The 15,819-nt window shown below is 40.0% G+C and overlaps 3 protein-coding genes across 6 annotated transcripts; 1 reads left to right on the forward strand and 2 right to left on the reverse strand.

Moving 5' to 3' along the window:
• Positions 1 to 227: 227 nt before the first annotated feature.
• On the forward strand, positions 228 to 2,914 carry tnnt2d (troponin T2d, cardiac). 2 transcript variants are annotated; one of them, XM_085282660.1, is made up of 9 exons: positions 228 to 321; positions 407 to 464; positions 544 to 660; positions 760 to 837; positions 929 to 1,039; positions 1,456 to 1,568; positions 1,715 to 1,805; positions 2,053 to 2,090; positions 2,619 to 2,914. In XM_085282660.1, exons 2-9 carry the CDS (start codon positions 411 to 413, stop codon positions 2,659 to 2,661), a joined length of 645 nt encoding a protein of 214 aa, XP_085138786.1. In that variant the 5' UTR covers positions 228 to 321; positions 407 to 410; the 3' UTR covers positions 2,662 to 2,914. The 2 variants fall into 2 exon arrangements, with proteins under 2 accessions (XP_085138786.1, XP_085138787.1); XM_085282661.1 differs by having other exon boundaries at positions 1,459 to 1,568.
• Positions 2,344 to 12,295, reverse strand: dnm1l (dynamin 1-like). Of its 3 annotated transcripts, XM_085282657.1 has the most exons (20): positions 12,038 to 12,295; positions 10,405 to 10,549; positions 9,881 to 9,910; positions 9,211 to 9,257; positions 8,615 to 8,686; positions 8,446 to 8,532; positions 7,975 to 8,137; positions 7,691 to 7,811; positions 7,467 to 7,598; positions 7,103 to 7,309; positions 6,854 to 6,974; positions 6,617 to 6,772; positions 6,422 to 6,511; positions 6,239 to 6,331; positions 6,017 to 6,070; positions 5,637 to 5,708; positions 4,765 to 4,941; positions 4,504 to 4,613; positions 4,266 to 4,425; positions 2,344 to 3,450 (listed from the first exon to the last, which is right to left on the reverse strand). In XM_085282657.1, the coding sequence occupies exons 1-20, from the start codon at positions 12,137 to 12,139 to the stop codon at positions 3,394 to 3,396; spliced, it is 2,196 nt and encodes a 731-aa protein (XP_085138783.1). In that variant the 5' UTR covers positions 12,140 to 12,295; the 3' UTR covers positions 2,344 to 3,393. The 3 variants fall into 3 exon arrangements, with proteins under 3 accessions (XP_085138783.1, XP_085138784.1, XP_085138785.1); XM_085282658.1 differs by lacking the exon at positions 9,881 to 9,910; XM_085282659.1 differs by lacking the exon at positions 5,637 to 5,708 and having other exon boundaries at positions 12,038 to 12,294.
• Positions 12,296 to 12,745: 450 nt separating this feature from the next.
• On the reverse strand, positions 12,746 to 15,450 carry dnajb9a (DnaJ heat shock protein family (Hsp40) member B9a). Its single transcript, XM_085282662.1, has 3 exons — positions 15,252 to 15,450; positions 14,697 to 14,925; positions 12,746 to 14,265 (listed from the first exon to the last, which is right to left on the reverse strand). The coding sequence occupies exons 1-3, from the start codon at positions 15,294 to 15,296 to the stop codon at positions 13,841 to 13,843; spliced, it is 699 nt and encodes a 232-aa protein (XP_085138788.1). The 5' UTR covers positions 15,297 to 15,450; the 3' UTR covers positions 12,746 to 13,840.
• Between the last annotated feature and the right edge of the window lie 369 nt (positions 15,451 to 15,819).

A 15,819-nucleotide genomic window follows, 5' to 3' on the forward strand; every position in this document is an offset into this window, starting at 1 on the left:
GTAAATATAGGCTAATAGGGTGTCCATTTTGCAGAGCTCACCTTTAACAAAATGTCTGACACAGAAGAAGTCGGGGAGGTTCAGTATGTGATCAATTTTACACTTTTTTTTTATCTTCATGTTATTATGAGTGCAACATTTCTTTATTGTGTAATTAAGAGGACATTTTTAATTGTGGCAATGTTTCTGCTCTCTTCCAGGGAAGAAGATGGTAAGAAAATTGCATCTACCCATTATTTTATACACCTGATTTCATTCCCAGTTTACTAATCATGTGTGCTCCTGGTCATCAGCACAAGATGACTCAAAGACCAAGCCTAAGTACGTTTCTTAACTTCCCTTACGTTGAGCAGTTTAAACCTCACTTAGGACGAATCATTCAACGATAAACTGTTCACACCTGCAGGTTTATGGCAAACATTTCGGCCCCGAAGATCCCTGATGGTGAAAAGGTGGACTTTGATGTGAGTCAGCCTCATCAAACGTCTCTCTGTTTGAAACTGACCAGACACATTTCTCACAATGTTTGGTTTTTTGACGCAGGATATCTACAGGAAACGTCAGGAGAAGGATCTAGCTGAGCTGCAGTCTCTGATCGAGGCTCACTTCGTCCAGAGGAAGAAAGAGGAAGAAGAACTCATTGCCCTCGTTAATAGAATTGTGAGTTGGTTGCAGAGCAGTCACAGTGTCTGTACCCGGCTGAAGTTCACCGTGACTGCGCGCACCTTTGTGTGTTTCTTGGTTGTTGTTTTTTTTTAGGAGAAGCGTCGTTCTGAGAGAGCCGAGCAGCAAAGGATCAGGGCGGAGAGAGAAAAGGAGAGACAGAACAGACTTGCGGTACGGACGTGGATTTACACCTTCAGTCTACTGTTTATTATTCCACCTGCAGCTAAAACAGTATTGAATGATTGGCTTGTGCTGCATGCAGGAGGAGAAGGAGCGTAAGGAGCAGGAGGAACAAAGGAAGAAGATGGATGAGGACGCAAAGAAGAAGAAGGCCCTCTCAAACATGTCTCAGCAGTACGGTGGTGGACAGAAGGTCTCTCAGTTTCCTGTGAATGACAGAATTAGAATAGTATGAAGCAGACATCTGCTTGCTTGACTTAATAAGAATGGATCACCTGAGTGGATAGTCCACTGTGATGCTCCAACTGCAGTAGCTTTGCATGATTTACAGTTAAAAGTACTGGGCCCCTCAGTTTACCCACAAAGCTGGTTTTATCTACTCCACCTTTACGACTCTTCTCCCATTAAGCTCTCTCTTTTGATTGGCTGTCTTTGATAAACAGAAGCCTTGAAGGTGGAAAACAATGTCTGAAACTGAGCATTCCCAGCTCTCTGAAGACTTCAGGATTACTTGTACATATGCTGGAATGCAGTTTAAAATAAGTTAATAATAATAATACATAGAGAATGTTGAGGCGGATTCATGCTCATTCTTTATGTTATGTTAAGCAGAGTGACACCAGAAGAGGCAAGAAAACAACTGAGAGAGAGAAGAAGAAGAAGATACTGGCTGAACGCAAGAAAGCTCTTAACGTTGATCACCTGAGCGAGGATAAACTCAAGTATGACAACACTATGCAGGGCTTCTTCAGTATTCATAGTTCATTATGTTTCTAAATATTGGCCACAGATAACTCGTGTTAATACTGCAACATATTTAATAGTAACAGGTAATTTGATACGTTTTTGGTATGAATTTCTACTTTAGGGATAAAGCCAAAGAACTGTGGGAGTCACTCATGGGGCTGGAGGCTGAGAAGTTCGACCTCAGTGAGAAACTCAAAAGACAGAAATATGATGTAAGTCATGAACTATTAATCCGTTCTGTGATATTACTGTCATTATTTAAAAAGACAAAATAGAACATTGAGTGTATTTATGACCAACAGCACGAGAAACACCTGAAGGCAACCATCCTGCATTTATCATTTATTGATATTTGTTGGTGTGGTTTGCTAGTTTCACGATTCACGTTAGACCCCGTTGTGTAAGATTATCAGCCTTTTTATTTCGAAACACTGAGGAGATGTTTACGTGCCGTTGCAGATCAACCTGCTTCTCTCTCGTGTTCAGGATCACCAGAGGTAAGCACACAGCTCCCCCGCTGGATCTCTTCCTATTTTGATGACCTTCTAAGGTTTCTTGTCTTACATAAAGCTTCTGTTTCTCCATTTCACACTTTTCTAAGATACGATTTCACCACTCACAATCAGAAAATAGATCAGAGACCGCAGTTATGAGTGTATTATGTTCTAAAAAACAGTGTCACTCAGCTCAGCGGATACTCGAGAAATCTATCATCTGTGACATTATTAGAAAAACACATCACGTACCCTGTTCTTATAGTTTGAATTTATTTTCTGTTAAACAAACAGCATGCAGCTTGACAGCATACCCCCATGAAGTCAAAAGCCTTAAATGTTTGCGGTTAAAATTTCTGCACTTAAAATATTACCAACTTAATCATTTCCACATCATCTCATGACTCCCACAGTCTTTGTATTTCCGTCTTTAACATCTGTACCCTGGGTAATGGCATGTCGAATTGCTAAATAATGAAACTATATGATATCCGTGTTTATTAAACTCATTGGTATCCTGAACCTTTTCAGTGCCAAAGGTCGTGGAAAAGGCAAGATGGGCCGTGTGAGATAAAGCTGCTACAAGATAGAGTCGAGGCAAACGGTGACACCAGCGATGGACCCTGGTGTCTATTGTCCATGTGTTCATTCTTCTATTGTGTAAGGTTATGTGCCAGTTGCTATGGTCATAAAAGTACAAAACAAGTGTTTCTGTGTAAATCTGTCCACTATAATAACTCTTACACAAAAATTCACACTGAACAGCAAATGTGTCTAATTTTGCATTGTTCTTGTGTCGCTTTAAAAATAAAGAAATAAAGAAATAATGAATGTATGATGTATTGGTATGGGGTATGTTAACAATTACAAAAAAGTGCATTGCAGTGCACAAATTACTTCAAAATCCAATAAAGAGGGCATATACATGGTGTCACATGAGTTTTCATTTGTAGCTTTAATCAAAATCTACAGTTGGAGCGCATATTCCTCAGCAAGGCCCCACATAGTCGTGATGTATAATATTATTTATGTACTGTTTTACTTACATTAAGAAAAATATAATAATCTAGGACAGAAGTATACGTGATGCCGATGGCGAGTGACTAAAATGTACTTCCCCTGATTATTACTTCCTTGCTGTACATTAAAACTATGTTTCCATATACACATATCCACACCAGTGCATTTCTGAGTTGTCTCTACAGCCTGAGCTGCTGCATGACTCGACAGGGAGGTGGGATGGTCCACATGAAGACAGCGAGGGTCCCCACAAGGATGAAGAGAGCTTGCTGAAGATTGCTCATCCTCACCACAGGTGGGTTTCTCGGATCTCTGCTATCACCTGGCTGGCTTTCTGCAACGCCTAGACACAGAGATGAGAAGACAGATGTAATCTAATAACTGATTTTAATGTCGTCATCACACCGCATTAGGATCATACTGGGATGTACAGTTTCTCCATCAAGTCACACAAGAGAATCATAAGTCTGATTTACTGCGGTAAGTAGAGGGATTTTTATGCTAAAAAGATTTGAAAAATCATTTGCTAGATTGATTCATTTCTCGTGCCTCATATTGGCTTCAAACAAATGTCTAAATGAACGTTTGTACAGAAAGATGCTGTGTTCACAGAACAGTCAGTGCAACAATAACTTCAGAGCACTGAGGAACCATGTATATCTCTAATGTTGCAATAACAAAGCATGCTAAATAGTTAAGGCTTTTCCTAATTCATAAGACATTTCGTTGTCTTTGGAAAAAGAAGTTATATATTGTGGCATGCAGAGGAATCTTCACAAGGAAGCTCCACACACAGATTGAGCTTGCTGTTTGACCCCAAGCTGGTAGGGGGAGCTCTTTATTAAACACTTGCTGGTGCTACACTGTGCTTCGAGGGTCAATAACAGCGTAACAGAACTCATTTATGGTACTGCATTCTTTCTATAAAACAATAACTGTCAGTGACTTTGTACCGCAGTACAAACACAACATTTAAGATTATAGTTAAAAGTAACGTAACCATAAACAATAAAACAAGAACATCTAAACAGCAGCACGTCCTAGGGCATGATGAGAGAGAACTAGCTGCTCCCTCAACACGCCACAATATTATATTTACTGGATAAAATATAACTTTGTATGACATTGGCTCATGCTTTTTTGTGATGAATCTGTCACCTTGAGCATGTCAGCAGCCTCGTTGCGTCTTTGAGCCATGTCCTCGGACTCTGTCAGCAGGTCGCTCAGCAGCGTCGTCTTATATAACTGACCCACCAGCTCACTCTGCAGGCAGTCCTTCACATGGTTCACCAGGAAGTGCATCACTGCCTTTGGTACACTGAGGCCAAACGCAGTAAAACGTATAGTAAGGATTAACGATGTTAACGTTTACTCTGTTGCAGATGAAAAACCTTACCTGTCTTGGATGTTTTTCCGAACAATGAGGAAATAAGACTTGATGAGTCTCTCGATGACCTCACAGTCTCTCTGCTCCCGAGCAGACAACTTTCTTGATACTGGAACAGGCTGACAATGAAATAAGAGAAACTCTAATAGCTATAATATTCGGCAGATTAGTGCACTTACAATACATCTACAGAACATTTTACCAATACCAGATATTGCCATCGAGCAAAAACAATTTTTAAACCTGCTTATACAAATGCAGAGTTCTCACCACATCTAATAGGTTGACAGCATAGCCCTTCTGGGGACTTGCAGTGATAAGAGGCTGGGGCATGGCCCTGTCACCAGCTGGAATCTCCTCGCCCTTTCTCACCATGCTCCTCCAGTTGCCCGTGCCACTGTCTGTCTGGTCACTGACAGAAGAGCTCTGAGAAACACTGGCTGCTCCCTACAGAGGGGAGAGATATAAGAGGTAATGAAAACAAGTAAAATCATCAGCTGATCCAACATTAAAAAAACCCAAAAAAAACAGAGCACATCCAGAAGGAATTTCCTGATAATTTTTGACATGCTTCAAATATCAGCATGCCATAGGTCTTCTTTGACTTCAGTACAAAGACGTTCATCCAGATTGGTGCTCATTGTCCTGACTGTGAACTGAGCAAGCAAAGGGAATGTGTGGATAAAATGACAGGCAGTGTGTGACTGGGTGAAGCAATCATGACACAAAGGCTTTTTAAAGTTATTTAACTATATAAAATTTGATATAAATCCTGAGTGTAATGGCTCTTGGCACAAAATGTAACAGATTTACCTAAACCAGATCTTGAATATCTTTCTTTGGAGTGAATATATAATAAAATTACAAAGAGTGTCCATATCATATAGTCTACCAGTGCTAGTAAGGTTTTCTTCAATTCCCCATTAAAAGAAACCCCAAAACAAACAAAAACCTCATGTCATTTCAGTTGAGCTGGGAATTGTGCTTTTTCTATCCGTGCAACCAGCATGCAGAAAATAGGGTTAGATGCAAATCAAAGTGTAAGAGCCAAAGAAACACAGTTTGGCTGATTTTAAAGGAATCAAAGAAAGTCTGGGGGTGGGCAGATGTAGACACAGGCAGGGGAAATGAACAAGACACACCTTAGTGACCTCGCCCTCATGGGCAGAAGTTTCGGTGGGGGAGAGAGACTGCCCCCCAGGACCTCTAAGGGACTAAAGAAAGACATGAGGAAGAAAGGAGAGGAGCATGGACAGGAGCTATAAGCGGAAGGTGTGCATGAGCCTTACATACAGTAAGATAGAAGAAATGCCCGACATACAAGTTGGGCAGCTTCAGGTTAAGCAGACAGAAAGCACATAATTTTTTTATTTGTATATTTTATTATATTCTTATAACTTTATATATGCATGTATACGTGAACAGCTGGTTTTGCCCTGACTAAATAAATCTACATATGCAGGAAAGAAGAAGTTAAAGTGCGTTACCACAAAGCAGTTACTCTCAGACAGACAAACTGTACCTTATCTCTGGGAACGGCAGAGGGCAGATCTCTCAGTCTATTCCGTCTCTGCTCCTACAAAAACAAAATTTTGAAAAATATCACAAGCAGAAGAAGAGAAAATTCTCCCTTTTCTGGAAAAGAAAAATCATAATTAAAAACAATCAGTGTGAGGTGACAAAAGAGGATTACACAAACACTGCATTAAATAAATGTAAATGAAAGTAGTGGCCAATCTCTTACTTCGATGTTGTTGTTCATAAGGCCACTGGCATCAGCAAAGTCGGGGTGTTTGGTGTTGATATACGCCAGCTCAATGGCAACCAAGTTATGTACCTGAAAATCGATTCAGAAAATAGGTTTTTCAGATTAGGGGCTGTTTGTTAACTTCCTTTATAAATACCACAAGTGTGAGGAGTTCCTGACCATTTCATTTGTGACTGGGAGCCTTTTTCTGAGAAGGGATGTGACCACCTCTACTATAGCATCATGAAGCTTTGGAAACCTCAGTAACTCCTGCAGAGATGATGAACAATCAATCAAAATGAAAGCCTAATGTTACAACCTTCGGCAATTACAGCACACCTCTGTGCTTTAGTCGCTGGTGAGGGCGTGTCTGACCTGCGTGCTGTAGTTACTGCAGTGCTGGATGATCCTCTGCATCTCCTCGTGAACGAGCTCCACGCAGCGCAGGCTGGGCTCTTCCAGACGCTTGACCTGCCGCTTCACGAGCAACTCAAACGAAACCTCGGGCACAAACAGAGCCGGCCTCGGGCCCTGACAAAGGCAATTAAAGTGTAAGCTTTGAAAAAAGTGCCTTTTAAGACTATCAAATCAACGGATGTCACAGAAACCAACCGTTGCATTTCTGATTGCAGTGAGCACGTCAATGGTTGTCAGACCACCCAGAGGATCGACTGACTCCAACGTGCGACCGAACGTCTCGTGGAATATATAACAAATCCGTGCTCCACCACACCTGAGGAGGAGAAAGGACCACATTAAAGCACACTCAGATGCAGAATGGGCTTTCATTAAGGAAAGTATGATGCTAGCGCCCCTTGGTGGCATAACAAAGTAAATGCAGTTTAGAGTTGTGTAACTCACAGTTCAGCTGTCTCGATGTACTTGGCCGTGCCCTCTATTGTGTTGCAGTACTCTGCAGCAAACTTGGTGATAATCTGCAGCAACGTGGCACTCTTATCCTCGACAGGTTCACCGTAACTGTTGAGTAAAGACTGATACTGCGCTGCCAGCACATTGATCCTCGTCTTCAGCTCAGGGAGACAGTCTCTGATGTGGTGCATCAGTAACCTGTGGTAATAAGAAAGGAAGTCGGCAGGCTTGTTACGGACTAGTGTAGCCAGTGCTGTTTCATCTTGTCAGGAAGGGACTAAAACTCAAACAATTAGGCTAAAAAAAAGGTCAATATTTCAAATTTAAATACATACATAATGTATCACTTTCATACCTGTTCAATGTTCTAGCCAGATATTTGGTTCCATTTCTGTTTGCGAGGGAGGGGTACTTCTTTTGTAAGAATGCATGTTCATCTCGAATAGAATCTGCCACCAGCTTCTTCTGATTGATATCCAACTGGCTCCTGATCAAGTGCACAAACAAAAATAACTATGAGGCTGAGTTGAACTTAAAAGGTGCAGTTTTGCCTTGTGTGACCACTCACTGCACCGATACCTGTTTACTACTCCAATAATGCCCAGTTTAACAGGGATGACTCTGCCCATCAGGACATCCATGGCGTCCGTACCAGCATCCATCAGGTCAAGCTTGGTTATCACTGCTAGCGTCCTCCTACCTAAACACAGAACGCACAAACCCAATGTTAAAAAAACCACTGCTGAGGAAAGAAAAGCAAAGAGCACGTGTGAGGGAGAAATGAAAATAAATGCTTGTGCTGATTTAACTAAAAACAACCAGGAGAGAAGAGGAAACCAAAGCAAAACAGGGATGCCATTTACCATCAGGGTCAACCTCACGGGCCACCTTGAGAGCCTCTGATGTCGCCATATCTGTGTTGGCAGCAGTCACAGCCAAGATGATTGAATTGGGGTTGGAGATATACTTTAAAATCAGCTCTCTGATCTGGATCTCTATGTCTTTTGGCTGATCGCCCACTGGTACCTGTTTTAACAAATACAAGTAGACTTTATCCATGGCAGATGACCACAGCTGATTAATAAATAGCAGTGGGGTATTAAAGCCTACAACCACATAACTACTCATGTAAGCACATTTATTTAACACTTATCAGTCCTTTCAAGCTACATGTAACTAGCTTTCATCTGAATAATCAATGAATGTGACCTGGACAGAGATACATGAGCAAGGAGAAAGAAAAAATCATTAAATCAGCTAATGTACAATATGGATCAATATGCTTCCTAGTTCCTGTTATAAAACGTACAAATAGCTTAGCAAACTTGTCTTACCTTGGTGATGCCAGGAAGATCCACTAATGTGAGATTCACAACTTGTGGAGAGAAGATTTTTAGGTGAATGGGTTCATCGCTAATTCCCTGCAAACATAATAAAGCACCTTTCAGGTTGGTGTGGACATTTAAAGCTCATCCATTTTCTCCATTCATGTTTGACACTCACTTTGTTACTGCCAGAAATTCGTTCCGTTTCTGTCTCGATTTCGTGTCTGATTTCCTCAAAATCTGCGTAGATCTGAAAAGATGATTTAACCATGAATATTAAGGGGGTAAGAATGAGCAACATTAATTTTAAAAAGCATTTGTTGACACTGAAAAGACAAGGACAGCCGGGAGGAGCAGAAAGTACATGACAGGGAACACTTACAAAGAAATCCTGAGAAAATCCAATTGATATCACGAGGCTCTCAGCACCTCATAAGAGCTTATTTGTTCAAACATGAAGAACTACAGTAAATGAAACTCAGAAAAAGACACAATGTAGCTTTGGAGGACATTAGCCCTGTGGCCAAAAAGATATTTTTAGCAGCTGAAAGGGTGTGTGTGCCTGATCCTGTAACATGTTTTACATTTGAGGCATGCCGCAAAACCAGAAAATGTCGTCCTGTTCAATGCATATGTGTCAAAGTAAATATGGGGCAAAGAACAAAGATGTGTCTTTTTTCACCTTTGTATTTGAAATATTCAGATGTTTCTAATACACAGTACAGCATGGGCATGAGAGTGTTAACCTTGTGGAGAATAGGCTGAAAAGTCTACCTTGTTTTTGGTGTGTAGGAATTTGCCCCATTCTTCTCCATCGATGCCTGCAGAAATACAAAGTCGAGGACAGATGTTTTAGATACAGATTACGTGATAGATGTGGCCTTGAGACAAACGTTACTATTATTACATCCCTGATTTAAATGTGTTTTCTGCCGGCAAGGATGTGAAAGATAAACTCTTCAGAGGAGAAGGCGCCACAGCTGAAGAGCTGTTCTCACATAACAGTAAAGGAAGTAAATAACCTAAAGCAAAAATAAAGTGCATTCTGGAAAGCAGAAACCTAGAAAGGCTATTTAAAAAAACAAAACAAATCAAAGTAAGCTGATTTTTGATGCAATAATCAACAGGTTGGGGTCTGTTGTTCATCTGAAGGAAGCTGCTCTATGAGGCCCTTATAATTATTTTCAACACAATTGTATATTTTTTGACCAGAATATGCCAACTCTCTCTAACAAACTTCAAATGACAGACACCAGCCTATTTGGGCGGAAGGGCATGAGATGAAGCCACATGGTTTTGCAGTTTTGGAAAAGCTATACAAATACAAAGCAAGATGGGGACAAATACAGAAAAGAGATGGGTGGTGGGGAGCGTTGGATTCGGTGGGGGGGCTGATTACATAAGATACAAACACAGTGGGATACAGAACATGGGAAAAGGAGACCTTTGTAAAGGCGTCCGTTTTTCTTGGATTCTGCAGTTAAAGAGAGACGACAGGAGAGAAAAGAGTTAACTCGGCAATCTGCAGCCCCTGCATGAGACTCTGCAGTAATGCAGAGTCACTCTGCAGTCATTCCCAGAGGGCAGGACAAACTACACGCAGGATCTTGGCACATTTCAGTTCCTTGTTTTTGTTTTTTACTGAGAAGCGGGTGGCATCTGTTCTCAATCAGAGATAATAACACCATCAATACGAAGTCACTCTAACTGCTCTAACAATAAAAAGCAATTAAGAATCTGTTTAAAGAGCTCCCTTTATTTTACATTTTATTAAAGCTGTAAATTTTGTCAGAAAATTGGAAGCATAGTGGACTAATCCAACTACTAAACAAATGCCAGTCTGAAAAATGCGTTAGAAAACACCAAAGGCTGAAAATGTGTAAAAAGTTGACTTTAAAACTAACTATTTAGAAAAATATAAATGTTCATTTTCGACATAAAAATTAGAAGAGGGGACAGTTATGTTACCATTCTCTTCTGTGGGTTTTCTGCGGTCTTCTTGGTCGATGTGCACTAGCTGGAGGACGAGAGGCCGGCGTGTGACAACACCAGTCCCTCGTGGCAGAATATCCCTGCCAACCAGGCTCTCCAAAACCGAACTCTTCCCGCTGCTCTGTAGAAAGTAACAACAACAAGATCATAAACAACAAAACTCCCCCCAAAGGGCGTAATCTTGACCCGATTTTCACCAAAATTAAATCAGCTCGAGCTTTTATTGGTATCTACCACCATGCAAAATTTAAACACAGTACTTAGAAAACTGGACACCAGACTGGTAACAAACAGTCAAACAAACCCAATTACACACTCCCTCCTTTTGGGTGGAGAACAAAATCACCTCATATAAAAGGCTCAAGTATGAATGACTCATTCATTGGCCAGAAAAAGTTGTTTTCAGCATACAGAAAAAAAGGACATGACTTTCAGATACTGTGCATCTGCTACAGGTAGGTTTTTAGGCCTGTGACGATTTCTTTTATTCTCCACTTGCCCAGATTCTTCAATATTTAAGGAGACACTTGCATAGCGCTGTAGGCTTGATTCAGTTTGTAGTTGAGTCATCTCTAACGAAACTGTGTGTAAAGTGAAATACTTCACATAGCTAGCAAAATGCACATAAACGGCCAGGTAATCTTCCACAGTAGGAGCAGCAGCTGTAGCAGTAAACCTAAAGTTGATCTGACTGCTATAAGTCGGTCTAATGATGGACAAGACACACACACAAAAAACAATTATTAAAACCTTCAGTGTAATCTCTGAGCTGCTCTTAACTGAAGCAGAGCATTGACAAGGACAAAGATTAAAAGAACAGACACAAGCACGTTGCATCCGGTCTTAATGGGTCAAAAACATCCTTTGGCTTGCCTGGTTTTACTCTAACACCCTCACATCCCTGCCAATACGTCTGAGACAGTCACATCCCATTAGCCTTAGGCAAAACCTCCCACTTTAAACCACGTAGGCTTCAATGTCTCACTACTCCACAAGGTAGTGAGAAACTGTATTATAGATGTTGACTTCATGTCAGTAATAGTTTTTGTGGTGCTGCTAAATTGCACTTGGGTACAGTAGGGTGAAAGACGTTTTTAATTAATTGTTCACCGCTGTAATATTAACAAAGATGCGATAAATATAACTAATAGTATATTAAATCTCTAAAGAATTGGCAGATAAAATACTGATGGGATGCACTAGTTGTAGATAGGTGTTCTTCAGAAATTGGCAAACTTAAATTTAGTCTAGGTTATTCATAAAGTCGTAAGTACAAATTGTGTTTTCCATAAAAACGACAGACGGCTGGTCAAATTGTTTATGTAACTAGATTAAGAAAAACAGCACTTGATTTTGTTTTCTGGAGACTAACCACAAGGCTAGAACATGTGGATAAACACTACTGTAAACTGTCAACCGTAACCCTGCTTAGTTTACTATGGCAGTAAACTAAAACAATTAAAAATCCACGTTATGCTTTTATGGACAGTTAATAGTACTGTGTCTGCGTGAAAGTGAAAGAAAAACTGCGGTGAAAACAAAGAGTCAAAACAATAAGTTGCTGCAGGCTAACTAAAAGTTAGCTTTCAAGCAAAGTGACGTCTCTCACCTGTGTTCCCACAACAACTATCTGCGGCAGTTGGATTGTGTCTGCGCCGACAGTTGTAAATACGTCTTGCAGCTTGTTTATGACAGGTATAAGTGCCTCCATTAGCGCCGATTCTAAACCTGTCAAACAGAGAACTTTCTTAACGCACACGGGTACAAAGTCATTCAATGTCCCGCAGCTAAAAGCTACTGGTTTGTCTTCGGATCTGACATCTACGCACGTAGTTAGTCACAGTTGCATTATGGGACTTGACGTTCACGACAGTCAAACGCAGCTACGCCTCTTTCTCGAGATTCGATTGTTGCCGAACTACATTTCCTAGAGGCTACATCGTGAGCCGTACTCCCACAATAATAATTATTTTTCCCGCAACGCAACAGTAACCACGGTGAGCGTCAAAAATATTTATAGGAACACAGACAAAAATTAAATTCTAATTCAAAGTTTTGTCTGGACATTTTATTATGCCCTGGCTATTGCTTATTTTACTACATTATAGCAGAGTGTCAAGTGCACTTCATACAGGAGCGAACTAATGAGGAATATTAACAGTGTTAAACTCAACCAGCACTGATGCTTGTAGTACACAAGAGGCATTAAAAGCCTATATGCTTCCGAGGTAGTTCAGTTTTAACAGTCCTTCCACAATTTACTTTACACATACCCTAACACAACAACACGTTTTTAATGGAAATAACACAACCAGACTGATGCAACATTGACAATTTATTTTTAAGCAATAAGGAAGCGTTTTAATTTATAACAACTCAAATTAAAAAAATGAGTATGTTAAGTTCAGCATACTAGCGTTTGCTGATACTATTGTGCTGACTTCTTTAAATATAAACTTTAGTTATTAATGATTAATGAATATTGGAGGCAATACATTGTTGTGGTATGTTGTGTAATACATGTCAGAAACATTGTGGGTCTCAGTGAATCAGAGAACCACTGCTAGGCCTGCAAAACCTTTGTGAAACATATTTTATTTGAATCAACATCATTTGTATCTGACAAATTATCTTGAGGCTAGATGAAGCAATTTCCACTTAAATCCAAGTCCCAAACAATCCTCTCTTACTTGTATTTTTGGCTTTTCCAGCTATCAACCAATTTCTTTCTTGAACTGGCTGTAATTTCATGATCATAGTGTTCATAAAAGGTCCAGCATTGTAGAGTACAAGAATATTTTATTATTTCAAGTAAAAACTCCAAAACACAAGTTAGACAAACCAACATGTGGAGGTTTACAGGTTTTTTGTTTCTGCTCATTTGACAGCTGCAAGCAAAACACTGCTGGCTGCCACTGTTTCTGCCAGTATATGTGATTGTGGAGTTAAAATAACAAACCCTTTACAAAGAACCTGTACAAAATAGTGGTAGGCGAACTCGTAACACATACATTTCTGTGCAATATTGAGCAACATATATTTTTTTTCTTAAATTTTATGTTATTTATTTTTCCACAATTGTAACAAGATAATGTTTTTAAACTTCATTATCAAAAGAAGGTGCTTGGAAAAAATACTGACAAAACTGCTTACTTCACCACTAAGCAAAAAACTACAACAATCACTCACAAGTGAAAATATGCTGGAAATATGTTGGAAAAAGATAGCTTATTTCATTTTAAAACTAAGCTAAATTGCCTGTTTATTCAGTGCCTGTCATTCCTGAATGTCAGTGCTTAACACAAATGTTCACGCTTCACAGTATTTTGAACCAACTGGCTTTCTTCAACTTGAAAAATACAAATATGTTGTATGCTTTTAAGGCATTTTTTTAAGCCATTTACATTGCACCCTATGATGCAGTGCAGTCTGTGTAAGTAGTTACCATATTACCTCTGCGTTGCGTTACTGTTCTACAGTGCTGTTTCGACGTACCATGAAACTGGTTTTCAGTCTGTTTGGTGTGTCTGTCAAAAGTAAACATTCTCTCAATATCATCAAACATATCATTGATAACCCCGGCTCCAAAACCACCTTGAAAGTGTCTTTTATGTCTGCTGTGGGACCTGGAGTGTTCATCAAAGTGTCTTCGGTGACGGGCGTGTCTGTTCTGGCTGTAGATGTCAAAGTCCTTAAATATGTCATCAAAACTGAAGGTGAAAGGTTGGTGGGCACCTTGTCTGTGTTTGCCTTGCGTCTCCCCATCGAAGTACGCGTCAGTGTCCCCGAACTGATCATACTCGCTTCTTCTTGCCTCATCTGATAAAGTTTCATAAGCTGCACAGAAATACAGAAACACAAAATTCAGTCAAAGTGAGGGAGTTTTATTATCTCAACATTAAAAAAAGGTGTGGCTGAAAAAGCCCCGACTAAAGGCATGACTAACCAAACTGTAATATAGGTAATTGGTGATCAATTAAAGGACAAACTTATCCATTGGATCAACATGTGCCACCAAGAAAACCCCAACATGCATCAGTGTTCCTTATCATTAATTATTATTATTAGTAGTAGTAATATCAGATTCACACATTGTACTGTTCACATTTCATTTGTCACTCATAAATATAAATTTTAACAGTCTAAATATCAATTTTCCTGTTTGATAGTGAATTAAAACGCTACATTACAATAACAATCATATCCAAGACATGCCAGATAACTACGAATTTTCCCAAAATACGCCAAAATAAACAAATCAGCTGTACCTCCAGCAATTTCCCTAAATCTCACTTCAGCATCAGGGCTCTTGTTCTTATCTGGGTGATATTTCTTTGCAAGCTTGTGGAAAGCCTTCTTTATCTGGCGCTCTGTGGCCCCTTTAGGCACTCCCAGTATGTCATAGTAGTCCTTCTTGGCAAGTATCAGCTCTGTTATCACGAGGACGCACACTGCAAACGTTAGCACAGACTGTGCAGCTGCCATGGCTCCAGTGTCCTGTCATTCAAGAGAGAAAAGTACAGCACAAATAGTGAGTTTCAAGCCAGACAGCACGGTGTAACTGGTAGTATCACATGTCCTAGCCTCTGAAGAACCACCGCCTTTTAAACGCAACATTTGTCTTAACCTACATTTGGAGAATGAAAACTTAGCCAATAAGAAAAGAACTGGTACAGGCTACTGCTGTTTGAATTAGAATTTATCTTTTACATTTTTACATTTTTAAACGGCGGCACCAACCTCTCTTAATACTAGCCTGCCGTGGCTAACACATGCTAACGGTCCCCATCACAGTCTACTCAGGCTGCGACTCAATCAATTACCTGTCTGGGTGTCGTCTGCCGCTTCCTTTCTACACAAGCGGTCATTAACCGTTTAACCAACACCAAACATCATGGTATTAAGTTGTTATTAGTAGGTGTTATAGACGAGTAGTGTGAAATGAGACTAGTTCCATGTCTTCTTCGCTAGTTTTGCGGTATCTCTTTAGACCTGACGAATTCTATCTTATCTGCCCTCTGTCGGTCAATGCCGTAAATATATATTCCTTCTTAAAATGTCCATAATTAGTGTTGTGAGTCCCACAGGCACTCGCATTAGTTACTAAACTCGCTATAACTATTTGAATACGCACAAGTGGTTTTATTTAATTTTGATGCAAAAGATTTTGCTGTTTATGTGATTGAACTATTTGGGTAGCATTTCTTTAATTCCACCTGCAGCGCTTCAATTTTTAACAGCAAATCCCGAGTTTCAAAAAACGTGTGGGGACAATTTCTTCATAGAAAATGCTGACTCCGCTTCCCCTGGACACATTCGGCATACACCGTAAAGCATATTAAGTGTACCCTATGCAGCCGTCAATGGTGGAGAATCTGCTTAACCAATCAA

The sequence above is a fragment of the Mchenga conophoros genome, linkage group LG7 (assembly GCF_057382185.1).
Source record: "Mchenga conophoros isolate Kocher_MC1m ecotype Shallow Benthic linkage group LG7, M_conophoros_male_GT1.1, whole genome shotgun sequence".
NCBI classification, from domain to species: domain Eukaryota; kingdom Metazoa; phylum Chordata; class Actinopteri; order Cichliformes; family Cichlidae; genus Mchenga; species Mchenga conophoros.

Coding starts and splice junctions, on each gene's coding strand:
- tnnt2d (XM_085282660.1), top strand. CDS start 411: ATGGCAAACATTTCGGCCCCGAAGATCCCTGATGGTGAAAAGGTGGAC. Junction 838..928: donor AGAGACAGAACAGACTTGCG/GTACGGACGTGG, acceptor TGCTGCATGCAG/GAGGAGAAGGAGCGTAAGGA. Junction 1,569..1,714: donor CTGAGCGAGGATAAACTCAA/GTATGACAACAC, acceptor TTTCTACTTTAG/GGATAAAGCCAAAGAACTGT.
- dnm1l (XM_085282657.1), bottom strand. CDS start 12,139: ATGGAGGCACTTATACCTGTCATAAACAAGCTGCAAGACGTATTTACA. Junction 9,258..9,880: donor AAACGGACGCCTTTACAAAG/GTCTCCTTTTCC, acceptor GTATTTCTGCAG/GCATCGATGGAGAAGAATGG. Junction 8,138..8,445: donor ATCTTCCTGGCATCACCAAG/GTAAGACAAGTT, acceptor TTGTTAAAACAG/GTACCAGTGGGCGATCAGCC.
- dnajb9a (XM_085282662.1), bottom strand. CDS start 15,296: ATGACCGCTTGTGTAGAAAGGAAGCGGCAGACGACACCCAGACAG. Junction 14,926..15,251: donor GGCAGACGACACCCAGACAG/GTAATTGATTGA, acceptor CTTGAATGACAG/GACACTGGAGCCATGGCAGC. Junction 14,266..14,696: donor ATTTAGGGAAATTGCTGGAG/GTACAGCTGATT, acceptor ATTTCTGTGCAG/CTTATGAAACTTTATCAGAT.